This window comes from Microtus ochrogaster, linkage group LG9 (genome assembly GCF_000317375.1).
Source record: "Microtus ochrogaster isolate Prairie Vole_2 linkage group LG9, MicOch1.0, whole genome shotgun sequence".
NCBI lineage: Eukaryota > Metazoa > Chordata > Mammalia > Rodentia > Cricetidae > Microtus > Microtus ochrogaster.
This window is the reverse complement of record NC_022034.1, coordinates 38300020-38327486: the sequence shown is the minus strand read 5'-3', so window position 1 is coordinate 38327486 and position 27467 is coordinate 38300020. Positions and strand designations below refer to the sequence as shown.

Here is a 27467-nt window from a genome sequence, read left to right as displayed (position 1 = left end):
GAATGATGAAAAGTTATTTATTTATTTATTTATTTATTTATTTATTTATTTATTTATTTATGTATTATTTAAGGTGTATTTTGGCCCATGGCTTTAGGGGTTCCACCTGATTTTAGCCTTCTCTGAATAAGAGGACCACAACCACAGCATCTGCACCTCACCAAGGAAACTTGGACAGACATAGAGGACTCACCATCAGGATGCATGGACATGCCTGTTGTATATCCACTGATGTTCCACAAATAAGCCTTGTTCTTGAGTTACACAATATCACACACTCTAGCTCCTTCTCTGTGTTTGATTGATATTCTTTTATTTGAGGTCTTATATTTGTGCCTTTCCAAAAGCCATAGATGATCACTTGCTGGGAGTCTGAGGCAGCAGGATCTTGATTTTGAGGCCAAGCTAAGCTATATAGCAAGTTCCAGGCCAGGCTGGGCTACACAGCAAGACCCTGTCTATAATTAAATAAGGAAGAAGCAACACAAGGCAGAGGAAAATAATCACGTTTTGCCTTTGCAATGCTTACCTATGTTTTAACCTATAAGTTCCATAAAGTTCATTTTCAGGTAATGTGAATTCGAACCTTCAAATGATTTTGAAACACATGACCCAAAACTATGTCTCTAGGAGACCATAAAAGGAAGCCCCACGTGAGAGGCATGTCAACTCGCCATTCTAAAAAGCAACTCATCCACATGAAGTAGTCAAAAAGAACTTCATTTAATTAGTGATATGTAGAGTTTTGCATAGAAAAAGGTTACAAAGTAATGCAGAAAAGACTAGGTACAGTAATTTTAAAACAAATATTTATGAGTATAACTTTGCATAATGTTTAACATTCTTTTATTGCTTTCTCCACACAGCAGAGAAACGAAGTGCATAAGAATACATGCTGTGTCTTTGTCTTTCAAATATAAAATCTCACGTGCTCAATTTCAATGTATTAAGAGATTATTTTGTCATTTAGACAAGATAAAAAAAATCAAGACAAAAAAATAACAACTCAAAACCAAAACACCATTATGTAGTCCTAGTCTAGGCATAGACAAAAATAATTTATGTACACTTCATTGCATACATTCATTGTGATTTGGGATCAAATGCAATTGCTAACTTGACCAAGGGCATTTAAACCATGTAGCTCTTTTCTTCCAAATCTTCTCTCCTTTATCCCGTTACCTCCAGAGATGCATCATCTCTCCTCTCCCCAAAGGAAAAGAACAGACATTACATGTTGTCAGGAGAAAACTCAAGAAATTAAACATATAAATATAGCCCAAATGAAACTGAATAAATTAATCCAAACTCGCAAACTGAAGAGTTTTTTTTGAGTTGGCATGAATGAGTGAGGCTCGGGTGGGCACACGGCAGGTAACTGCTTCAAGGTGTATCGTACAGCTGTAGGTTTACAGACTGAAGCGCCGTGTTCTAAACCATGTCTCTCTAGAATGTATGGAAGCTTGCGGGCAGAGCAGAAATGCCTGTTAATGTGGACACTGGTGGAATGGCTGTTTATATCAATGCATTGCTAACTATCCATGCTTGACAAGTCTGAGGACAGAAGACAAAGACAAAAACCTTGATTTTCATTAATCTTTATGGCCAATAAAACCTGCTGGTTTCGAAAGAGTACGGTGTGCAGCCTAACACATGCAGTCTGTTCTTCCCTTTCTCAACCTAACAGCCACGCCCTTTGAATCTTTTGCTACATTATGTTCCTTAGCTCAGGCACTTAGAAAATGTGGTGTATTCTTTTTTTCTCCCTTCCTGTTTCAGGAGAATTCAGTTATGACTTTTTTTTCTTTTCTAAGTCAGAAGCACTGCTGGTTGGTGACATCCGTGTATTTTCCAGGAAAGTTCAAATGGAAATAGATGTGACGTTTTTAAGTCGCTGAAGTCAGTTGCCAAGCTGCCTTAACCAATGGGAAAAACAGATAATACTACATTTCCGTTTGTGAAGTTTGCTTCTCAAACTGCTTTATTGTTGTTGTGTGACTCTGTATGCTGTGTAGTTATCTGTATGGCTACCTTCAGGGTGCAGAGGTTTGAAGCTGATTCTGAAATGAAGGACATTCAGTTACTATTGCAAGACATTCAAGAATAACTTAGAAGGCTCCCACTTCTGTCCCCCAGGGCCGGTAAGGTTTACTGTTTGTTCCGCTGCTTGTCTGCTGAGGGCTGGAGGCTGCTGACACTGACAAGGGTGGGCTGATGGCGGTTGCAGCAGCAACTGCAGCTGCGGCGGCTGCATTGGAGGGGAGCATGGGAAAGGCCCCTGCGAAGGACAGAGGGAAGCTGTGTGCAGCTGCGGTGGCCGCTGCGGCTGCGGCATGCACAGTGGCCGAAAGAGACAGGAGAGAGGTGGAGAGAGGTGGCACACACGGTGCGACAGTGCCAGCTGATGGCATCCGAAGAGCGGAATCTGCATGGGCAAACGTCGCTGTGAGGAGGGCAGAGCCATGGGCCGGAGGCACTTCGGAAGATGTGGATAGGCGACATGGGGTGGACTCCGATGTGTGGAGTCCGTTGGGTTGGAGGAGGGCTGTGGGGAGATGGTGGAAGGCTGCTGCCCAGTGGTGTGGGTGCAAGGGGTGGTGGTGGTGGGCCATGGAGGACGTCATCACGGCTGCCTCCCGCTGGGAGGCGCAGGTGCTGAGATGAGAAACAAGGCGCACGCGCAGTGGATCTGAGGAGTCAAGGCCTTCCACTGAGCTCAAGTACCTAGCCACTTCGGTCAAGCACTCTCGGAATCCGATGCTCATGAAGTCCATGGCGAGAGCATGGGCGTCAAAGTAGCCTGAAGAAGAGTTGAGGAGAGTCAGAGGTGAGGGGGCAGAAGAAGGAAAAGCGATCTGGCTCTGAAGAACAACCACCCACTTAGGTTCCACTCTGATCTTGTGAAGAGATAGGGGGGTTCTTTCTCAAAACACAATGGCTGCTATGTTCATGTTTTTTTGTAGGAGTAAAGAAAGGAGACTCGGCAAATAGCATGCCTGACAACTTTAGCAATGCTATAGTTAATCTAGGATCTAAATGTCACAAGAGAAAATAAATCAGTGACATTCAGGTTTCAGATAATCCCCTGGAGCGGGAGAGGATATATTAGCTTTAGTATCCTAGGATAATAAGCCTTCCTCAACAATACTTTTCATGAGATAGAAGAAGACTCATAGAGTTGGTAATTTACAGGTCTTTTTCAGGACTGGACCAAGGACCTGTGCATCCTAAGCAAACCCTCTGCCTTTGAGCTACCTCACTAACCCAAATTAGGTTCTTTTCATCGAAAGCATTTACAGTTTATGCTTTTACTGAGCAAAATTTGTCTATTTCCTTTAGGCCACGTTATAATTGGAGCATTATGGCAAACTGTCGATATATTTATTGGTTAATCTGGAAGGTGTTTGGAGCAAACACAACCACAAGGGAAACAGAGACAGCACCAAGGTGAACAAGAGACTGCCATGAAGGGTGGGATACCAGCCCTAAACTGATTTTCATTCCTAGACCCTCGGAGCAGTCATTAAGCAAAGTCCCCGGGAATAGGAGAAGAAGCTGTTCCTTATGAGGATGCTCCACAGAGAGAGCCCATGCCTGTCTTTAAGGTCCCTGGAGAGACTGTACATGCTTGTCTTTAGGGTCCCTGGAGAGATTGTACATGCTCATCTTTAGGGTCCCAGAGAGAATGCACATGCCTGTCTTTAGGGTCCCCAGAGAGATTACCCATGCCTGAATTTAGGGTCCCCAGAGCCTGTCTTTAGTGCCCCCATCAGGTCTGAGCTTCCGAGTTTTACAAAGAAAGAAGGGAGATAGCAACCAGAGTTCAGAGATATCAAAAAAATCCAAGAATTTGGGTTTCTCTAGAAACAATTACAATTCTATAGTAAACTGAAAGGAACATCCTCGCTTCTTTGAATTTCACTGTGGTGGTAAAGTAAGGGGCATTTGCAGTTTGCTAGCTATGTGGCTGTGTATGGCTGGGTCCTGTTGCATTCTAAGGAACATGAACCATGTAACTCCTATTCTATTGCTGGAAGCACAGGGAGATTAGCAGCTGCCTGCTGGAAGTAGGTCTTGAGCTGACAATAACCCGTGCCCATAACCACTTCGTCTCTACCAGTGCAGTTCTATAGGCGCCAAGTCCACTAATTCATTTCCAACCTCCTGGGCGGAGCCCTTCATCATTGTCTCTATGTGACAAATGGTGCTCGCTCAGATATTATTTTTCTTGACTCCAGTGACAGAGCTAACGAGCTGCAGAACCAGAAGTCACAACCTGGCAACTGCTCTAGAGGGCATGTCCTTCGCCACCACACTAGAGGCTCGTGAGCAAACACTGGCAGGGCCTCTTGTTCAAGGCCTACACATTCTGTGTGCTGGCCTCTCCAGTGATCCGGAGGTCAGGTGACATAAACGGCAACTGACTGGAAATGTCTGGTGGCTAACTCATCTGGGATGAATTCTAGGACTGCTCAAGGGGTCACGGATGAGAACTAAAGTAACCTGTGTTGTGAAGCCAAAGGACAGTTTTACTCTAGAAGTACAACTCATGCCAATTGTTGAGGCTCTGGTAGCAGCTCCTCACTTCAAGGGAAGGTAAGAGGAATCACGTAGCTTTCCTTGCATGGCATCTAACTTCTCTGTTTCCTGAAATCCCGAGGTGGCAGGTGTTGAGGAAGTCATACTACATAGGGCCTGTGGAGCAGGTGCTGCTAGTTTAACCCTCAAAGACCTAAGGCTAATTCTGACTCAGGTCAAAGGTTGTGGCCAACTTGGGTAGGGCAACTTACTTTGAAGATTTCACTATTAGCTTCTATGGTACAAGAATATATGCATCCTATGTTATTCCTCATTCATTCAAGACAGTTTCTTGGGACATTGTGACCTGAGGGAGATATACCATATAGGCATGATGTATAGTAATCTCCTCTATTGACATGAGTAGAAGACGGTTCGGGTCAAGGCTGATGTTCTATCAGTTTTCAGATTAGTAGAAGTGACTTGCCTCTACTCCCTGTCCTGCCCTGCCCCACTGTGCCCTGCCATGCCCAGATCTAACACCTGAAGACTGGTGCATCTAGGAGGCCTTCAGCATCCAGTTGCAGCACTTAACTGCTTGAAGCTTTCTCTCTTTATTGAGCTGTGAGACAGACTTGGCTGAGATGAAAACAAAGGCATCGTTAAAGAGGAAAAAGTCTCTAAAAGGGAAACAGGAAGTCTGAGTGAGGTGGGAGGAAGTGGGATGATGAAATGTGAGTATTGCAGCCTTCTGTGTTTGGACCATTTTTAGAATGCGGGTCCTATTCTGACCTGACAGTTCTTCCACAATGTACTGTCAAGGGCATTCTACCATGGCAAGGGACCAGGCCTGGATTTCTACTGCTCTGAGTTCTCCCCAGGAACTGCCTGTTTTGTTGCTCCTTCCAGCAGGGATTCAGTACCTGGACTTCAAGTGTTGTGGTTAGTGTACAGTCAAGACAGGCCAAAATGGTCTCGGAAGCAATGGCAAAAATAATTCTAGATTCATTTCCTTTAAATAGCTGAATTGTTTGAGTCCTAGCCTGATTTAATGCAAGTGAGAGAAAGAGAGAGAGAAGGAGAGTGGGTCCCAGTCTTGTTTATATTTGGCTGTTTGTGTGTTTGTTTTGGTTTTCTGTGTAGATTCCAGCATGCACTTCTCAAATCCCAAGCACAACTCTGACCAGGCTGCCCTGAAGGAAGCTTTACTCCCACAGTCTTAGGAAAGCAAACACAAGTCCAGGGTCAAGTGCTTCCTTTGTTCAAGAAGTCCTTTCCCACGAGTTCAATCCTGCCATTAGCATTGATAGCCGCAGCTTTACTCTGGGGCTGCCTATCTCAGCTTGTTAGAGGCCTGTTCAACTGTAACTTTCTTAGACTATGAGAGGAAAAGGATGAAAAGAGAAAGGTAGAAAGGAGTTGAAACAGTGGTACCAGCGCTTACCTTTACCCCCTGTTGCCTGAAGCATCTTCAAATGATCCACTGTCATTTGCAATATTTCAGCCTTTTCCAACTTAGCAGATCCCTTCAGAATCAAATAATAAATTATCACGTGTCCTGCAGAAACTAGTTTAGTACTTTATATACTGAACTTAGTACCACAGTTGGAATTTTGCCTCTCATTATAAAATTCTGTTTAATTTCACCACAGGGGAAAAACCTGAATTTTTTTTACTTTAAATTTTAATTGTGTGTGTACATACATGTGTAGACATGTTTGTGTGTGTGTGTGTGGGTTTGTGTGTGTGCCGCATGTGCATGCATGGAGCCAACAGAACCTGCCGAAGCTGTTGTCACTCACCCATTGGCTCACAAGTTTGATCCCTTCTGTTAACTTTGGGGTGATCTTGCCAGCCTTTCTAAACTTTATATAAAAGCACCAGTCACTATTGCATGGCCGATGACATCAGCTTGTAACTCTAGAGACCAGAACAAGGCGCTGAAGAAATGATTCGTTAAATAATAAGAACAATTATATTCCCAAGTTCACCGCACAAACACTATGCCAACTGCAAAACTCTCAGACTTTGGGCTTGATCTCTATCTTGATTAATGGTATATTTCATTAGGGCACATTCATTTGTCATTACTACTGAAGTCTAGAGCAGCTCAATACTTGAATGTTAATTCCAGAGGATAAAGACACAGCGTTTTAACAAAACATCAACAGTGGAACATTTAAAGTAGAAAATTCCAGTGAATTAAGATAACTTATAGATACCATGAGTAAAGGAAACAAACTAGAAAAGGACCTTCAAGGTTACCAGCAGGTGTCACTGTGAATTCTAAGATCACAAAGAAAAAGGACTAGTTTGCAGTTTTCTTAAAGAGCATCATACATGACTTAGGATCTTCCAATCATTCAAAGCTGCTCTTAGTAAAATAGTCTTGCCAATACATGTTCACTGTTCCCCTTCTTAAAATAAAGCTGCCTTTGAGAACCAAGTGAAGCAAACGTGCCACCGAGAGTGTCTTGGGGACATGCTGGTTTCTCACTAACTTCCTAGAGAAGCTGGATAATTAAATCAATACGTATGGTTGTTGTTGTTTTGGTGTGTGTGTGTGTGTGTGTGTATGTGTGTGTGTGTAAAGAATCCTGACATTTATTTCCAGTTCCAATTGGAAAAACTCAGAATTTAAATTTATCTCTTAATTTGATTAAATAGCAGGAGTTTCAGTTCTTTAGATTTTCTAAAGAATATTCTTCTCCTCTAATTGTGACAGGGCCAGCTCACTAGGGTTGGCAGCCAGACTCTGTAAATGGGACGGCTTGTGTTTAGGATAACTAACTGCCAACAACTGAGGCTTGCTCTTAAGGTTTAAGTCAATATTTATGAAAAAAAAAAACCTAACAAACTAAGACTAAGAAAAAAAAACCACCCAAGTGACTGCTTTTCAACGTCACAATGGAGAAATTTCAGTACTCAAAAAAGTAAAATATTCATAGGTTATTGCCATTTTCATTTGCAGCCTACCAATGAGAATTATAATTATACTTAGTTATAGTATAAGTAAGCCATCAAAGACAACCTCAGCATATGAATTGCACAGTGTATTTTTGTCTTAAATATACAGAATCAACAGCAGAACATGTCCTGTCCTTCCCATTGTTTGCCATGTCTGTGAAGATGTATGAGCAGTTGCAGCGAAAGTGCCAAACTGCCGCCCTGGACGGCCTCCAAAGGCTCTGTGGGGCTTGCTTTAGTGTTTGCAGAATCACGAAGCAAACAAACCAGCAAAAAGAAGCATAAACAACCAACTGATGTTTTGCACCCAATTTGGAACTCAATAGAAAACATTTTCAGCACAGAAACTGCTACGGACTTGGAGAGATGCTCTTAGAAGCCCGTGCAATAGCTACAGAGGCAGAATGAAAAAAAAAAAACGAGACTTCCAAAACCACGAAGGAGAGTGTAAGCACTTGGCTTGCTGCTTTCCCAAATGTGAAATGGTTTCTTCTTATTTTTATGTAAAAGAATACTTGAATTTTGAGAAGTAGCATTTATGACTAATCTGAGTTTTACTAAACTTCCAAAATATGTCCCAAATCAAACCATGCTCTATTAACCCAAGAATTAAAAACGAAAGTGGATGGCTAAATAAATTGTAATAGTACAAATTAGGAAACCAAAATAGAATCTTACTTTCTTGACTTTGATTTATTTTTTAAAAGAGTACTTTCAAAGTTTGAGGGGAAAAAATGATATTTCACATATGATACCTCTTTCAAGAATACTACATACAGTACAATTTTAAACAAAATCCCTGCTGGATTCAAAGACCAGAGAAAACATGAGTCCTGTTTCCCTTAAGGGGAAAATAAGCTAAAGAATGGAAATGTTTTCAACTCCATGATGGATTATGTTTTTAATAGTTTTGCCACAACAAAGCATTTTATTGAAATGGCTGGTCTATGCTGGATCAGGGCACACACACCATTATTTTAATGAGCTTCAGCAAGAGTCCACATTCCCAGATGAGAAATCAGATGCTCTGAGCCTTTTCTTTGAGGGGGGCGGTTGGGGGAGGAAGGGAGTAACTTACTTGTTTTTCAAAAGCCGTGGGCACTAGTCGTCTCAACTCAGATAAACTGTTATTTATTCGATCCCGACGCCTTTTTTCTATTATCTAACCCAAAGAAACCAAAAACAGAAGTTTAAGGATACATATACAGTAACAGTACTCAGGACAGGAAAACAGCAGCAGAGGTTCCCATGCTAGATGGCACAAGATAAAAGAGGGGGGGGGATCGCTTACCCCTCGCCTTTTCTTTCTTGCCATAATCTGAGAGGTGGTTGTTGGTGAATTTGACCTCATCACTGAGCCAGTACTTTGCCTGTGGAGGAGGAAGCCTGCATCAGGTACTGCAATCAGAGTAGCAATTGTCCCCCACCCCACCCCCATGCTTCATGGTGCCCGTTAATATTCAGATTGATTGCACAGTTCATGTCTATGTTATTATTTTTTCCCCTTAGTTTTGGCTTTCCTTTTAGTTCCCAAGTAGTGATTAAGTCTTTCAAAACAAACAAACAAACAAAAAAAATGTTAGTGAGGCCTTGAGAAGGCTTAGCAAGTTAAGGCAACGGCCACAAAGTTTGATCATCTGACCGGAGTGCCATTCCTTGGGCCTACATGATGAAAGGGGAAAACCACTCGGATCTCCACAAACAGAGGTGACGACGACATACTATGCCACACACATACACGAAATAATAAATAAATGTAATTAAAAATGCTACTGGATAATTTAGCTGCCAATTCAAATGGCAAAAAAATGAACCTGAACTTTTGAGTTCTCTGGTGAAATAATGATGGTCAATTAGGGTGGGGGGGGGTCAGAGATTAATATGTTCTATTTCTTCTTATATATTTCAGAAAGGTCAACAAGCCTAGCTGATAGTATGTGCCCTATTAGCTCCTGCCAGACAGACTGAACATCACATGAGTCCCACGATAAAAGTTACCACACGTCAAACTTGTCTCTGGATGCAACTTTTAAAACAAATCAAATACCTGTACCATTCCAAAATTCAACAACTGATATTCAGTACTATGAAAAGGATGGCTTTTTTAAAATTTGCATATTAACCTTTTAAAAGAATACCCTAATCGTATCTTTGGTAGGGAAGTTAAATCTTGCTTTGCTCTGAAAATGAAACTGTTACCAGCACTCAAACTACGCTTAAATCCGAAGAAGCTGCAATCCACTTAGAGTTTACTGGATGGTATTTCTGTACTTAATCAAACATTTATTTGGTCACAGAGTTGGTCACCTAACGTACACTCTCCTACGAGTATACATTCACATATGTGGCTTTGAGATTCACAGATAGTATAGTTCTTTAAGGTGTTAAATTCTCCAGGCCATGTCGTTTGTTCTCTTTTGTTTTAGAAGTTCTCCCATTACCTCATCTTCTCACTTTGGTATCTTAATTCCAAATCAACCGCCCCTTCCTTCTCACCCCTTCTCTACAGGGTTCACCTTTTCACGTGACAGCCTCCGTTTTCATTTCCTAAGACGCAACACTTCAGTAATAAGATAGTTGGTAAACAGCGCCTCACGCATCTTTTTAAATCGTGATGTCTTAATTTCTAAGTCTTAAAGTAAGTCTGTGAAATAAAACCAGTTTTCTGGATGCAGAAAGGATTTCGCTCTTTGAGTGACAGCTGCAGATAAATAATTAAGGTGCTTCTGGGCATGCCAATTAGACGCAATTATCATTTGACCTGCCTTGGCTCTAAAATGCCTGGGTAATCTCGCTGTCAAAGGAAACTAGAAGTCTGTATTCTGTGATCACAACGCCCATCTTCTGGAGACTAAAGAACAAGCAGTCAAAGCAATGCTGCCTCCTCTGCTCCTTAGGTCTGTCACTCATGGCTGGGTCAGCCAGATCACCCTCTGTCAACCTGTGTAACTCGGTCTGGTTAGCCTAACAACTCAGAGGCTTTAATGTCTCAAAAACTCAAGTCGCGAACCAAGCTTCTTTCAAAACAGAAATCCAGCCGGGACAGAAATCCAGTTGTTGTTTTTTTTTTTTCTTCAGACCTATTTTGGAACTGTCCCTAAATACAGTTCCAGTGGCGGGGGGCGTCGCCCGGACGTGCCTGTACGCGCGCTGGCGCTGACAGCCCGGGACCCTGCCTCGCCATCTCCTGCACGCTCCCTACCAGCTCCCTTCCAGTCGCTTCCCACACCTAGCGCGAATCCTACCTCTCGCCCCACCCCGACTCTAGCTCCGAGAGCACCCACTTCCCTGGGACGACAACTTTTCTCCTCTCCACCCGGAGCCCCTGGATTTCCTAGGACCCCGAAGCTCCCCGACACTCTTCCCCAATTCTCGGCGCTCACCCGGAGTAATTGTTCTCGCTCCCCACGTCGATGGTCTCATCCAGGTCGCTTTCGGAGGTCGTCTCCTCGCAAGGGCGCTTCATCGTGGCGTAGAAAGAGCAGCCACCGACGCCGAGCCGGACGCAGCGCGCTCCTCGCGGGCTTCCTCCCTCCCTCCCACCCCGGCTCCTGAAAGCTCGGCTCCCCGGGCGGCGCGGTCTGCTCCTCGAAGCTCTTTCCCACGCCGCAGCCCAGCCTGGGCGCAAGAGCCGGAGACGGCCACGCCTCCCGTGCGGGCGGGGCCCTTTTGCGTCTCCGCCGACCCGCCCGGGCTGCTCTCCAGGCCCCGCCTCCCTGGGACGGCGTGGCTTTCTATTGGCTGAAATGGAGGGGTGGACCCGCCCTGGCCAATGCCCGCTGCGTGGAGCCGGCCAAGGCGTGGGAACGCGTCCGCGCACCTGGGAGCCTGGAACTGCGCGCGGCGACTTAGGGTGGCAGGCGAGGGCGCGCTCCGGGCGGGCGGGCGGGCGGGCAGGCTCCGGGGTTGAGGCCCTTGTCTGCACGCCGCGTTCTCTCCCGCCTCGTTTCTATCCTGGGTTTAAAGAATAACCGCTAGCGCGTGGCTGAGATGCGTGTGACGTCGGGGGTGGGTTGGCGAGGGGAGGAGGGCAGAGAGGCTCCGCGACCCACCCCACTCAGCTGTCCCTCCTCGGGACCCAAGCTGCTGACTGGCTGACCGGAGCGGTCACGTTGACCCTCAGGGGATTTTGAAAGCTTTAAATCAAAGCTGCTTTTCACTCTGCCAATTCTGCAGCCTCTGGGTTGTGGGCAGATAAGGACGCGCGCTTACCGGTTCAGGTGCCTAACTTCAGGAGGTTGGCTCGGTGCAATATCGGATTAGCCATCCCTCGGTCACTTTTTTTGTGTTTCCGGCCTCGGGGACTGGGGGAATAGACCTTCGGAGTAGATGGTGGGCTCGATTGGTAAGAATTAGCAAAGAAGCGGTGATTTCAGGACACAATCTGAGTAGGTTTTTGAGTTCAAATTTCTCTGACTTGGACTATCCAAATTAAATGCCCTAGTCCTCCCTCCAATCCCTCAGCTGTGTGCAGCCGCGGAGTTCTGCATCCAGGGCGAGAAGATTCGTTGGACATTGAATTTGTTTTGTAAAGCGTGCTTAGTAGTTCTTAGTGCATGGACGGACTGTGTTGTCTAAACTCTAGGTGTGCTTTCAGACTTTGTTTCCAAGCTGCTGCCTCTCTCTGAAAACGGCGGGACTTTTGAACCGATTCCACCGACGTGTCTCCCCGCGCTCAGGAAGTGAGCAAGACCATCTTGAGGGAGCAGGGTCGCGCTCAGCTGTCTGACGCTGCAGCGCGCGGGGTGGGCTGATGAGGGGCCAGGGAGAGACTCCTCATGGTGCTTCGAGCCAGCTTTGCGCATGGTGGGGGAAAAAAAAAACCCTTTGAGAAAGAGGCATCCATCCATCAATCACCAAGACCCTCCACCTTGCACAGATGCTTATCTTTCTGGAAATCTAAGGCACCCATTTGACATTCCATTCCTTGGCCACACTAGACCGGTGGGGCGGGAGAGGACAAGAGAAAAAGAGACAGCAAAAGACTGGAGCAGATTGGGTGGATGGAGAGCTGGAAGGAGCCAGGGCAATGCCAAGGACCTGCAGCCAGCCAGCGCTGTCATTAAAACACAAAACCCCTTTCCTACAGGCCTTGGTCTCTTTTGTGCGGTCCCCACCGTGGTGCTTTCATTAACCGTGTGAACAGAAATCTGAAACTTTCGTACTGACTTTTGAAACTTAACTCCAGGCAAATCACAAGGTCATCGGGGACCGGGCGGGGCCTGGCAAGGCAGGATGGGGTCAGTGCTGCTGGACCGCAGAACCGTGGGTGGCTGACTCCCCAGTTCTGCAGTCAGTCTCCGGGCGGGGCGGGCGCCTTGGTGCTCCGTGACCGTGACCACAGGGCCTTAGCCCGGCCTCAGAGAAGATGGCCCGAGATTGCTGGTCCTATGCAAGGCAGGCCAGCATCCTGGGCCACTCTGGCTTCTGCAGGGGTTGTCCAGATAAGAGCAAGCCCTAAACCCAGCGGGTTCCAAACCTCGCTTTTCCAACCAGAGTTGGTGTTTCCGGAGCTCAGTAGGTTCCCTGAAATTTAGGTGAATTTAAGGTTTGCCACTTGAGCACATGAGCAAATTAGTGGGAGCCTCCAAATGCTGGAGGCAAAACCTGAAATCACCACGGAGTGGGTGAGGGCACCGCAAAAAGATTTCTTTTCTCACTATACTAGTGTATTTAATTATGATGATTGTGAAAAATTTCAGCGGGAAACGGTTTGCTTGTAATAAAGTAGCAACTGGTTAAATTTTTCCATTTTGTCTTTGAAGACTTAACCGCTGTGCCATGTCATAAAAGAATATTTCAGGGACGTTGGAAAGCACGCACGGATTTAATGTTGGTTAGAGTAGTTTTTTTTTTTGTTTTTTTGTTTTTTTTTTTTCCAACAAGGGTCTCATATGTTAAAAAAAAATCCGTTTAGGATAGTGCCTGGGATACCGAAAATGAATGAGTTTAGTGTAAAGAAGAATAAATGAGGCAAAAGATAGCACTTCAAAAATGTCCAAAGAACGTGCTCGTTAATCTTTAAAATACTTAATGCCCATTACTGTGATTTTTCCATTGTATCTGTTATTCTCAAGGATCCCTTTTGCCTGTCGCCTCCCTAGTCGTCTTTTCTGTGTTGGGTCCTGCGTCTGGGTCGGAGGTAGAAACAGAGGAAACTTTCAAGCGCTTCAGTTTACTTAAAACAAAACAAGAGGAGCTTGGGGTGGAGAGGGGAGGAACTCGGGTGGCTTCAGCAGGGAGAAAGAAAGGTACTTTAAGCCCCATCTTGCCTCTGCGACCCACCCCCCCCTCAGAAAGTGGCTGGGAAGCTTACTAGGAACCAGGGCAGAAGAAAATAAGTCCACGCACACAGCAATCTGCCTTTCTTTCCTTTTGAAAGATTTGAACAATGGGATAATTAGACCGATAGATACGGGAGGAGGGACTGTCCTAGAAACGAAATGCCATTAAGAAAGAAAGACCAGGCTGACAAATCTAAAGGGAAAAGGAGATGTAGACCCGGGAGGGCGGCCTTCCTTCCATTGGTCATCTGGTCCCTGGTGCTTAAGTGATTTAGCTCACTGAATAGAGAGAGGGACAGACGAGGGAGCGCAGAGATCTGGGGGGGTGAGGGGACACCAGACTCAGTGGTTTTGCTATTCCTCCTGACCCACCCTTTTATAATATTGTGACTTTTCCTACTTAAATTAAGTGTGGAGATCTTTACCCAAGGCTTACCTTGTCCCTTAAATTTGAAATTTTAGCACACAAACTCATAAAGTGATTTTTTTTTTTTGCTGCTATTCTAAAAATTCCCTTGAAGAATTTTGGGAATGAATCTGATATACATGTATTTATTTTGCTTTCATTAGAGTCCTCTGGTGTTTTCAACATGAGTTGTGACACTTCTGTATTTGTGTTGAGATATCACTTACAATTTCTTTTTTTTTTTTTTAAAAAAAGGCAACAAAACACAAACTACTGGGGAATTTGCTTGTCTCGGAGTCTGCAAGGCATGATACCATTAAAAAATATATTTAACTTACTTTCTCAGTGAAGTAAGGTCAATTCTGTTATTTAGAGACCTTATGTTAGTCTGAGAAGTATAAGTAGATACAGTTCACACTGGGAAGTCCAGTGTTTCTCTTCATTTGAAATAAAAGCATGGAGAAGCTTCTTTTTTATTTTTTTTCCTCCCAGAGGGCAGGCGAACACTGCTATTTTATTTGCAATTGCCAAGCAGGTGATAAGCACGTGCTGATCTGTAGGCAGCCTTGTTGAGCTGTCTTGCTGGACTACAAGGCTATTGTGAACAGGCACCACCTTAAAATGTGTGAGAATGCTGTGCCCCGGGAGTAGGGGCCAAGGGCAAGATCCTTGTAAATTTCAATACCTTTTCAACATCAGGCAGGCAGCAAGCAGGCCAGTCTAGGGTCACTGTGTGACACAAATATGTGAGCCAGTAAAAGAACATGACGCTGAAAGCAAGGGAAAGTCTAGGCCCACCAACCTTGAAATCATGCCTGCAACAATGATCCCTTTTAGCAAGGATTCTTGCCAGGTTAGCCTCACCACAGTGTGCAGGGTGTTCATGTCTAGCTCTTTTAGATAATGTTGTTTGTTACCCCAGAGACAGCAAGGGAGGAAATCTAAGATCCCAAACTCCCTTTCCTGGAGGTTGTGTTGTTTAGACTGATTGGTGTCACAGAGGGGCAATCTATTTAAGAGCTTTCCCTTTATGGGGACTTAGTGGTATGAGTACTCCTCACAGGCCCAGGAATAAGGCTTGGTTTTGTTGTAGGATCCTTGAGAAGAGGGTTGTAATACAGCAAGGAACCAGCTTTCCATACCCATGTAAACAATATCAGAAGATGTCAGCACTCCCTGTATTAACTGCATTCTTCTTCCAGGGCGCCAAATGGATGTTGACAGGTTTTTCTGTAAAATAATATCTTTAAGTTTCTATGTCCTTGATGCTGGTTTGACTGGCAGGTCTTCCCCTCCCCTCTTTTATAGACACAGGGAAATATGTTCAGTGCTCTCATGAAAATGATTTTTAGCTACGTCCCCACCCTCTAAAATGACGCCAGGCATATCGTGGGTGCATAATAGGTGGTTTGGAATGAATTCCTCGTTAAAAGTAATGAACTCTGCTTTGTCCCATAAATACAGAGTTTAGATACAGTGGAATAATAAAATGAACAATGTGGATTAAGACTATGAAAATCTGAAGTGATTACTTAAAGCTGAGCAGGAAAGAGATAACTGTGAATGTCCTTTTAATTTAGTCTGGAGCATCCCAGCGGCCAAGGCAGAAGAGGACCATAAAGAACTTTCTAATTTTTATATCAGGAAAAAAAAAAGGGAACACAACAACCAAATTTTATTCAGAAACCGTTTTCTAACCAAATTGCTGGCTACCTAGGTTACAGACTTGAAACATTGAATTATTTGAAACAAATATTTTCTCTGTCTAAAATTCTTTCCTGAGGATCTCTATTAGTTATAGCAGGAAAAGTACCACTGATAGGATGTACCCATGAAAACAATAGCTCCAAATGGCTAAGCAAACCATCCAGTAAGCTGTCAGGATTAATTAATTGACATGAACAGAACCAGCATCTCACAGGGCTTCAAAAAGTGAGGGTTCTCCATCCCCCAAAGGTCTTGCTTTCACTTTAAGAAAGCAGGTCATGGAAGTCGACCTGAATCTGTTAGGTTGCCATTACAAGATGAAAGTAAAATAGTCGAAAATAATAAACACCATGGGAATATTAAAAGTGTTTGCCCACAAAAAACAAAGGACTATCTGCATTTTCTTACTGTATCCATCAGAGAATTTCCATCAGATGTGTTCACATATATGACCTCACCATACTATTAGCTTGGGTGGTGTCTCTGAAAAGAAAACCTTTATATATAAAGACTGAAAATAAGTTACTAATTTTAGATTTACTGTGGGGAAAAAGAAAAGGACCGGTTTTTTTTCAGACCTCAGTGTTTTGTAAACTTATTGAAATATGGACTGTTCAAGAAATATTAAAAAGAAGAAAACTTTTTTCCCACCCTAGGCAGGGCTAAATTTGTTCTACCAGATCAGACTTCGACCAGTTCTTGGTATCTGTGGGCTAAAAACAAAGCATGGCAGTTTGTGTCGTCTGGTATGAGGCATCCAAATCATTTAGGAGCTTGATGGTATATTGGGAATAATAGACTAAACATTTTAAAGAGATAGATCTGATGTTTGGTGATAGACCATTGTATTTTTAGAAAATAAATAATTTAAAGAAAATAGCAGTTTGTTGAGGGACAGCCGTATTCGACAGGACAATGACACTTGGACAACAGAACGCCATGTTCCTTCACAGACAGCTCCACGCTCAGCTGCAGCACAGGAAATGGCAGAGCCTCATGCCTCTAGTATGCAAAAGAGGTACACTGTGTGTTTCCATGGCACCTTAATGGATAACTTTTTTAAGTTATGAATCAAAACTCCCAGCACTCCCAAACTACCAAAACTCCCAGGGTGGTTGATAGACGAACAAGAAGATTTGAAAGCCTGGCAACTGAAGACAAACTGTTATTAAAAATATACACATGATATATATAGGTATGTATGTATAAGTCTGTCTACAAATGCAAAGTCTGTCTACACATACACATGGCACAAAACTAAAGTTTATAATTGTTTGCATTTGAAAGGTTATGGTAACCCTAATACAAACCAGTAGCTCAAACCTGAGAGGGGGTGCTTTAGAGATGAACACCAACTGTACAATGGGATTTATTGGGCTTATATATTTGGTAGGATGTTCATTTTTTTTCAAATCTTATTTATTATTTTAGACTCTACAATTTCTTATCTTTTGTCTACTCTTTTTACCTACATTCTAAGGCAGACTTTTCATGCAGGTTTTAAAATGCAGAACCTTAGGATAACAGAGCTTAGGAGTTTGTACCTCTCAATGTAACGGTGATAAAATGTTATGTTAAAAGGCTAGGAAAGGAGCATGGATGTCCCTATATTAAAGTGGTGCTCCTGGAAAAACACGGGACTAATGATATGCTGCTAAATTATGTTTATGCGCATTGACTCTGGTAGGGACAATGAAGTTTTGACCAAAATTGAAAAGTTCTAACCATAAGCCAGTTGGTGGTGGTGCTCGCCTTTAATCCCAGCACTCGGGAGGCAGAGGTAAATGGATCTCTGAGTTCAAGGCCAGCCTGGTCTACAGAGCAAATTCTAGGACAGTCAGGGTTATAAAGAGAAACCCCGTCTCGAAAAGATTTTTTTTTAAAAAAAAAGTTCTAACCATAAATTTATTTTTGGGAGGCAACAGTTCAGGATAAAATATTTGAATTTTAGTTTTTATTTTATGCTCAATGTCCTTTATTTAGGGCTAGAATTTTAGTTTTAACCGTGAATGCTTTTCTCTTATTTTCACAGTGTGGAATGAGAACAGCACAGTAAGGACTAGGTAGTTGGAGCTGTATGTGTGTGTAGCTGGTGCTGGTAGGCTACAGTCTAAAGCTGAAACTAAACAGCTATGGGGCAGAGTACTAGCAGAGAGGTAGGTTATGCACGGAGAGTGGACTAATTAACCTTTACTGCTTATTGTAGGGTTTTGTAGGCAGCACCTCGCCTCTCTTCATTTGTTCATTTCCATTTCCTGGCCCCCGAAAGCCTGGATAGCTTCTCTGAGCAATGTTCCACTGAGCAACGTGGGGGAGGTATGGCGAGCTAGACTCAATTCTTCCTCTGTGGAAATAGTAGGAGAAATAATAGGGAACCCTGCACAAACAACTGCTAACGTGCCACAAAGTCAAGGCCAAAGTCAGCAGGATACTGCATGCTGTGCACGCAAAGGCAGAAAAGATTCATTTGTAAAGGGCATTTTAGTAGCAGCGGCTCCAGTCCAGAGGAAAGGAGACTATTAAGGGTAGAGGTGACCTAAGAACCTTTGTCTTTAAGATTCTTTGATTTTAGGAGTGCATTGCTTTTACTTAGCTTATTGGGATGTCCTTACATTGCCCTTAAACTTCCTGCATGAGTTCTGTGGGGGTCTAAAAAAAAAAGCATGACATCTGTGCAGGGACTTGAAAGATGTACATAAAGCTACAAATTATTTTATTTATTTATTTTCTCTTTTTGGAAATTGCAATATAATTGCATCATTTCTCTCCTTCCCTTTTAGCTCTCCAACCCCTCACTATCCCCACCTAACCCCTCCCAAATTCATAACCTTTCCTTTAACTGTTACTGTTACATATATACACAACTCTCTCATTCTGTTTAGTGTTACTTGCACACATAGGAGTTATGAGTTTAGGGCTGATTGCTTGATGTTAGATAACCAATTAGGGGGTCATACACAGAGAAGGCAATTTCTACTGTTAGTATTTCTTAGTTACTTATAGGTCTCAGTCCCGTAAAACTCACTCTTCTCCATGCTAACATTTCTATTGGCACTGTACTTCTTCATGTCTTATTTAAGCAGCCATGTTGCTGAGGGATTATGGGCAAAGCTTCCATGTCATTTCTAGGAGATCTAATCTCACATCAGATTTCCGGGTCCTTTGGATCTTATAGCCTTCTCACTTTCTCTTCTGAGATGCTCCCTGAGCCCTAGGTGCGGGAGTTGTGTTATAGATGTATTTATTGAGCCTGGGTTCTCTACAATAAGTTGTTCTTGGCATTTTGATCAGTTGTGGTTTTCTATAACTGTCTCTCTATGTTGCAAAGTGAAGTTTCTTTGATGAGAAGTGAGACCTACACTTATCTGTGGGTATAAGGATAAATATTTAAAATGCAGTTCAGAATTATGCTGCTTTAGTAAAGTGTGGGTGCTTCTGTGTGATCTGTGACCTCATTGGACCAGGGAATTTGGGTAGGTTTCCAGTACCACACATTACTCCCTCTCCTGTTAAATAGGCCTTAAATCCAATTGGACAGTTATTGGCTACTGACAAGATATGAATACCACTATTGCGCCCTTAGGATATCTCAGTTTACTTATCTTTGTTGGGATCTATAAATGTCATAACTGGGTAGGACTATTGTTTTCTTGCCTCCCTTTGAAGTTTGCATAAAAATCTTTGGTACCATGAAATCTAGTGCTTACAAAGGAGGTAAAAAGCTACAAATTAAATAGATGCTCTGGAAGAGGTAGCAGAATTTTCCAAGTCCCATGATGGTGTACTGTGGGACAATGGTCTGTATCCTGTCAATTATATTTTAATAAAACGCTGATAGGCCAGGAACCAGTAGGAAGAGTAGGCAGGTGACCAGGCAGGAAGTAGACGTGGGGCAATGAGATCGGGAGAATTCTGGGAGGAGAAAAGACTCAGTTTGCAGCCGTCACCTAGATGCAGAGGACACAAGATGTGACTGCCTCGCCAAAAAAGATACCAATCCATGTGGCTAACACAGACAGGAATAATGGGTTAATGTAAGATGTAAGAATTAATTAATAGGAAGCCTGAGTTAATAAGCCAATCAGTTTATAATTAATGTAGGCCTCTGTATGTTTATTTGGGACTAAATGGATGTGGGACTTGGTGGGACAGAAAACTCTGTCAGCAAGGGTGAGGAAGAACACAAGTGATTCCTAGGGCAAGGTGGAGTGAGGGAAATGGAAAGAACGTGTCTGGAGAGGAGATGCTTGTCTTGGGAAATGAGTTAGGCTATAGGCAAATCAACAGAACTGGCCTAAAAACTAGGTATCTTCCCAAAGTTCTAGAGAGCCAGTAGGGGTTTGTAGTGAAGCAGCACAATCAGCTATTCTTATTCAATCTTGCCAAGGAGCTTTCTTGTGATTGTTGCTAGTTGGTATTAAAAGCATTACAGTAGAAAAAGAATGTGTCTTGGGAAGTGGGATCTCCCCCTTCTCTCTCTCTCTCTCTCTCTCTCTCTCTCTCTCTCTCTCTCTCTCTCTCTCTCTCTCTGTGTGTGTGTGTGTGTGTGTGTGTGGTGCAAGCTTGTGAGTATGTTTATGGGTGCTTGCACCCAACTATGTTTACAGGAGGCCAGAGGAAACCAGAGAAGGACATCTGTATCTTCCTTTATCTCTATCCTATTACTGTGAATGAGAGTCTCTTACTGAACTGGAATCTCACTGTTTTAGCTGGCTGACTGCCCAGTGAGCTCCTGTGATCTGTCTGTCTCTGCCCATGCACCAATCTCAATGTTGGGGTTAAAGACCAGTGAAGGCATGCTTGCCTTTTTATATGGGTGCTGGGGACAAAACCGAGGTCTTTATGCTTACAAATGCAAGTACTTTTACCCATCCTCTGAGCCATTTTCCTAGCCTCTGAAATGAGATTTAAAAGTAGGAATTGTTTATTTTTATTTTGTTATGTGTGAGGGTTTTGTCTGCATGTTTTTTTTTTTTTGCACCACATGTGTGCAGTGCCCACTGAGGCCAGAAGAAGGCACCAGACCCCTGACATTGTAGTTTCAGATGGTTATATGCATTATGTGTCCTAAGTGGGTACAGGAAGCTGAACTCAGGGTCATCTGCCAGAGCACCAAACACTCTTAACCTCTGAACCATCACTCCATTTCTCGAAAATGGATTTTTTTGGTGGTGATTGTTTCTCAGTGCATTTTACTGTTGAAGCTGCTATAACATGGGTTTTAAATGTCTCTGAAGGCCCATGTGTTGAAATCTTGATGCTTATCCCGTGGCACACTCGGGAAGTGTTGGGACAGGAAATGGGACCTTATGGAAGAAAGTTAGGACATTGGAGCTTATGCCCTTGAATGGGATATTGACACCCAAACTCTTCCTGTCTCTTTTTGATTCCTGGCCTCCATCAAGTAGATGGATTTCCTCTACCATGTGCTCATAACATGCCACCTTGGGTCCAAAACAACAGACCAAGTGACCATGGGCTTAAACCAATGAATCTGTGAGCTATAGTATACCTCGCTTAAACCAATGAATCTGTGAGCTATAGTATACCTCACTTACTCATGAACTGTTCATGTCAGGTATTTGTTGCAGCAATGAAAGAAAACTAACATTGAAGAGTAATTTAGGTAAAACTGCACTTGGGAAACATTGCTGTGAATTGTGTTTTTTGGTTTTCTAATATAACCACACGCGCGCGCGCACACACACACACACACACACACACACACACACACACACACGAAGTTTCACTACTTGCTCTTCGAATGCTCATGTGACTATGTCAGGACTTGCATTTGAGTGTTTACAGATCTGTTTTGAAATCCGCCATGCCATAATTAAATCCAGAACACAGTTATACCCTCAATGATTAAGGGAACCCCCTAAAGTGAGATTTTAAGCTTCGTTGACTTCAAAGTAACACAAAGTACAGGGACACAGTTAGTTACCCTGGATTCGTCCAGCTTAAATACTCCAGTCAAAGGCCGTGTTATGAATCTTTCTTGCTACTTCTTGCTGAGAGAGAAATTACAGCAGTGATTCTCAACTTTTCTAATGTTGTGACTCTTAAATACAGTTCCTTATGTTGTGGTGACCCCAAACCATAAATTATTTTCATTGCTATTTCATAACTGTGATTTTCCTACTGTTATGAATTGTAATGTAAATATCTGTTATTTCTGATGGCCTTAGGCTACCCTTGTGAAAAGGGCTGTTTGACCCCCAAAGGGGTCGTTACAACCAGAATGATGAGAACCACTGGGTTACAGTTACTTTTCTACAGAATGTTTGTCATTAGCAAACATTCATGGATTTATAACGCAGTTGTCATTCAGATATTTTTAGACAAAACCCCCTTACATCCTTTTATACAAAGGCCTTGCTAAAATGGATGCTACTTGTATTTAAATATCGGCTAGCTGGAAAGCAGCTATGGTTCTCAAAAAGAAAATGCAAGACATACTGAAAGCTTTCACTGTGTCACCTGAGAGGCAGGTAAACAAGAAGAGGTTTCTATTCCCAGACAGAGGCAAGTAAGGGAGTGCTCGTCAAACCAGATAAGTGCATTTGCAGCAAAGAGACCTTTTCTTCACAGATTGCTTTATGTTAAGTTTTACTTTGCTAATGAGTCATCTAGTGAGCTCTTTGGGGCACTCGAAAGCAACACATCCTGTGATTCTTGTCCTGAGGAATTTACTGTTCTGAGATTATAGTAAGAAGGATTGTGACAACTTTTGTTTACCCATCTCTAGGTTTTAATTTTTTCTATTTTAAACGCTTTATTCAACTTGGAATTTATTGTGCCATATTTTATGCATCAGAATGAACATTGGCTCATTCACTCATAAAACACTACCTAGATGCCCACAATGTCCCAGGTAAAACACTTGTAGGTAGGTGACTGATAAATGACACTGTCAGAATTTATCAAGAAGTCACCAAGCTTTCGAATGGCTCTGGACTGACCTTATTCTCACTGCTGATGAGCAAGTGTTCTCGTGGGCTTGAGTGCTTGCTTCATTGGGTACTTTGCATTTGCTTGCTTATTTTTTCTTTAGATTACATGTATTTCTTCCTTTACATCTGTCAGCACCCAATCGTTTGTTATAATTTTAAAGCAATGCATTTTAATAATTATAAGGCAAAAATGAATTTCATTACTCATGCCCTAAGACGCTGTGTGTATCAACACACATGGCTCAGTACACTGGAATCCTATAGAATATCAAATCTTTACTATTTTAGTCTACACATTGGTGACAAATTTCTGGGATTAGGTTGCCTTTTGTATTGGCTCTCTAAACTCTACACAGTTTCTAAAACCATGCTTGTTTTTTTCCCATTTTCATGAATAAACAACTTCCTTTTATTTTTAGGATTCTTCCCATGGTAATGATGTTCATGGCACCCGTGATGCTGAAAGGATAGTTGATAAGTGTTGTGGATAAATTTACTATCTTAAAATGGCTATTTCTCGTGAATGACCAAATGCTAATGCTGTATGCACAATTCAAATACGGAGAGTGGGAAGAGATAGCTGGTGTGTTGTGAGGGTATTACAGGGATGATTCATTTGGAAAATCTCTATTTTCTTCTCCTCTCTGTAGAAATAAGGATAAAGTCCTAGATGAAAGAAACCATTATTGGATTGGTGGTCTCTGTTCTTCCTGTCGGTGTGCATACTGGAACAAATGTTAACCTTGGAACCATACAGACGCAGGTTAAATTCCTCCCTCTGTCACTAGGTACAATTTGTTATTTAAGTCATATTAATTTTTCTTTTGGTTTCCTAGCTGAGAAGTGTAGCCCACTGATTTGACTTAAAGATCAATTAAGTTAAATGTGAAGCTCCTAGAATTTCACGGTTCAGTATCAACTTTCTTTTCCTTTCACACCTAAGTGACAGCAAAAGTTGTCTGTTCAGGCAAAGAGGTTGTAACGCAGGGTGACTTTTGTTTCTGGGTTTATTAGAAAGCTAATCCCTTGATTTTTCACAATGCTTGAATTTTCTATGTATGGCTTCTATTTCATGCTTCACCAAATTATAGTGCTGTAAAGCACCTTGAACGTTCTTAGCACAAAGCACAAAACAGGATGGACTTAACACTACCTTATTTTCTTGGTGTCCTCCATTCCCTCTGGCTCTAATTCTCTTTCTGCTTCCTTGTCCGCAGAGTTCCCTGAACCCTGAGGCCAGGGATTTGATGGAGGTATTCATTTGGGATGAGAGTTCCAGAGTCTTTCACTCTCTGCATACTGATTATGGGTCTCTGTATTTGTTCCCAGCTGCTGCATGAGGAAGTTTCTCTGATGACTGCTGAAGATTTGGATCTATGAGTACAGCTGCATCCTGTTGGGAGTTATTTTATTGCTATGTTTTTGTTTTTGTGTTTTTTTTTTCTTTCAGAACAGTAGTCTTTAATTTTCCCCTAGGTCTCTGGCCTATCTGGTCTTAGGATCTTGGTAACCCACCAGTTTCAGGGATAAGTTTCATCTCATGGACTGATCCTCAAATCCACTAAGATATTGGTTGGTTACCTCCACAAGTTTTGTGCCATTATTGCACCAGCATGTCTTGCAGGCAGGCCACCATCGTAGATGAAGGGTTTGTATCTTGGTTGGTTGATATTTACCTCTTCCCTTTGGTAGCATGCAAGTACTTTTCAGTATCGTGAATACTAGTCAATAGGGATGAAGGCTCTAGGTAGACACCAACTTGAATTCTCATGCTCAGTGAGTTTTGTAGGGGTTGTTTTCAGCTTCAGGGGCCTTACTTTCAGTCTGTGGGAAACAAACAATAGCTTTGGCAATTGTTGGGGTTGGTTGGGTTTCCTATGAGACCCCTTTGGCTAAGAAATCGATTGAATGTAATCCATTCTTGGTAGTGGAGGCTTAATCAGGTAGTGAGAGATGTCCAGTTAGGGCTCTGTCTACATCATTATCTGGCAATTTTATTTATGCTGCCCTCATATGTTATATATGTCACAAAATTCCACTGTATTAGGTTTCTACACAACCCCTCAAATGTCCCTTAGTTTTAAATGTCCGTCTTTTACCTCCCTCTTCTCTCCTGATCCCTGTTTTCCCCCCTTTTCCAGTCCACACTCCCTCTTCCATCCATAAATATCTGTTCTATTTTCCCTTCCTAAGGAGAACCAGCTTTTCCCCCATCCCCCGTAGTGTTCCTTAATCTTTACCTCTATGGTTATACAGATTTTAGCTTGTTTACCAATGGCCTTTCCTGCATCTAATGAGATAATCATGTAATTTTTGTCTTTTAATCTCCTTATATGGTGGATTATGTCTATCAATTTTGGTATGTTGACCATCCCTGCATTAAAGCCACTTGATCATGGTAGGTAATCTTTTTGATGTATTCTTGGATTCAGTTTGCAAATATTTTATGGGGAATTTTTGCCTCTGTGTTAATAAGAAAATTGGCCTGTAATTCTCTTTCTTTGTTGTGTCTTTATGTTGTTTGGGTATCAGGGTAACTGTGGTTCCATAAAAAGAATTGGGCAATGATCTTTGTGTTTCTATTGTTTGAAATAATCTGAAAAGTATTGGTATTCACTGTTCTTTGAAAACCTGGAAAAATTCTGAGCTAAAACGTTCTGACCCTGGGCTTTCTTTTTTTTCTTTCCCTTTCTTTTTATTTTTGGTGGGAATTTCCCTCTGTGTAGCATTGATTGTGCTTCGTTAACCAGGGGTTGACTTTCAATGACTGCTTTTATTTCATTAGGGATTTAGAGATTATAGTCTGTTTAAATTGTTCATTGTGATCTCTATTTAACTTTGGTAGGTGGTATCTATCAAGAAAATTTTTTATTTCATTTGGATTTTCCAATTTTGGGGAGAACAGGTTTTTAAGGTATATACTTATGATTTTCTGGATTTCTTGGGTGTGTGTTGTTATGTTCTCTCTTTCATCTTTAGTTTTGTTAATTTGGATCTTCTTTCCCTGCTTTTTTTTAGTTAATTTTCCTTGGAGTTTGTTAATGTTATTGATTTTCCCAAAGAACCAAGTCTAGTTCATTGACTTTATTTTTTTGTACTGTTGTTGTTATTCTTTCTGTTTTATTGATTTCAGCCCTGAGTTTGATGATTTCTTGCTGTCTGTTGCTTTTGGGTGTGGGTTTCTTCTCTTTCTCAGAGCTTTCAGGTGTGGTATTAAAGTTCCTAAGAAGAGATCACCCCAATGTTTTTTATGTCAGGCTCTAAACTTGATTCTTAGAAACATCTTCATTGTGGCCCATAAATTGGGGTGTGTTGTGTTTTTATTTTCTTTCAATTCTAAAAAGTTTTTAATTTTTCTCTTAATTTATGACATTATACATTTTTCATTCATCATTAAGTTATTTAGTCTCCATGAGTCTGTAAGCTTTCTGTTGTTTTTGTTGTTGATGTGCAGCTGTAGTCCGTGGTGATAAGGTTATTTCAATTTCTTGTATCTACTGAGGCTTGCTGTGTGTCCAAGTATGTGTTCAATTTTGGAGAAAGTTCCATGAGGTGCTATGAAAATGGTATGCTCTTTTGTTTGGGTGGAATGTTCTGTAAATACCTGTGAGGTCCCTTTGGTTTATGTTGCTAGTTGGCTCCAGCATTTCTGTTTAGTTTTAGTCTGGTTGACCTTTCTGTTGGTGGGAGGGGTATTGAAGTCTCCCACTATGTAAGGGTCAATGTGTGACTTAATCTGTAGAAGTTTTTCTTTCAAAACTTAAGTGTCCTGCATTTGGTGCACAGTGTTATGAATTAGAAAATCTTTTTTGGTAGATTTTTCCTTTGATGAGTATGTAGTGTTCTTTTCTATCTCTTCTGCTTAATTTTCGTTTGGTCTATTTTTTTTTATCAGATATTAAAATGGCTACCCCAGCTTGCATCTGAAGTCTATTTGTTTTGAATATCTTTCCTATCCTTTTATACTTAGATGATGTCTGTTCTTCATGTTAAGGTGTGTTTCTTGGACTCAATAGAAGGATAGAACCTGTTTTGGAACCTGCCATGTTAGTCTGTGTTTTGTTGGGAAGTTGACACCATTGATGTTGAGAAATATCAATAAGCATTGTTTTTTTTTTCTGATTATTTTGTGTCGGAGATGTGGATTTGTTTCTCCTCTTTTTTGATTTGCTGGTCTGATATTATTTATCCCATGTGTTTTCTTGGATGTGGTTAGCTTCTTCAGGCTGAAGGTTTTCTTCTAGCACCTTTTGTAGGGCTGAGTTTGGAGACAGATACTCCTTAAATTTGTTGGTATCATGGAATGTCTTTTGTTTTCTATGTATTGGGAGTAAAAGTTTTGCTGGGTCTAGTAGTCTGGGCTGGCATCTGTGGTCTCTTGGACTTTGGAAAACTGTCATTCAGGTCCTTCTGGCTTTTAAAGCCTCCATTGAAACATCAGGTGTTACTCTAATAGGTCTGTCATTAAATATCATTTGATCTTTTCCACTTTAAGAAAGAAAAGTATTTTCTTTTTTCTGTACATTTAGTGTTTTACTTATTATATGTCAGGGGAATTTCTTTTCTGGTCCTATCTACTTGGTATTCTGTATTCTTCTTGTAACATTGATAGATGTCTCCTTCTTTTGA

At 42.0% G+C, this 27467-nt stretch overlaps 1 protein-coding gene across 1 annotated transcript; it reads right to left on the bottom strand.

Annotated features, from left to right (window-relative positions):
• Positions 1 to 727: 727 nt before the first annotated feature.
• On the bottom strand, positions 728 to 11055 carry Hey2 (hes related family bHLH transcription factor with YRPW motif 2). Its single transcript, XM_005363652.3, has 5 exons — positions 10869 to 11055; positions 8777 to 8855; positions 8564 to 8647; positions 5963 to 6044; positions 728 to 2800 (listed from the first exon to the last, which is right to left on the bottom strand). The coding sequence occupies exons 1-5, from the start codon at positions 10949 to 10951 to the stop codon at positions 2109 to 2111; spliced, it is 1020 nt and encodes a 339-aa protein (XP_005363709.1). The 5' UTR covers positions 10952 to 11055; the 3' UTR covers positions 728 to 2108.
• Between the last annotated feature and the right edge of the window lie 16412 nt (positions 11056 to 27467).

What these genes read in the sequence shown, in the direction of transcription:
- Hey2 (XM_005363652.3), bottom strand. Translation starts at nt 10,951, where the DNA reads ATGAAGCGCCCTTGCGAGGAGACGACCTCCGAAAGCGACCTGGATGAG. An exon ending in CAAGAAAGAAAAGGCGAGGG is followed by an intron (nt 8,648 to 8,776) that starts GTAAGCGATCCC and finishes TCTTTGGGTTAG; the next exon opens with ATAATAGAAAAAAGGCGTCG. An exon ending in CCACGGCTTTTGAAAAACAA is followed by an intron (nt 6,045 to 8,563) that starts GTAAGTTACTCC and finishes TTGATTCTGAAG; the next exon opens with GGATCTGCTAAGTTGGAAAA.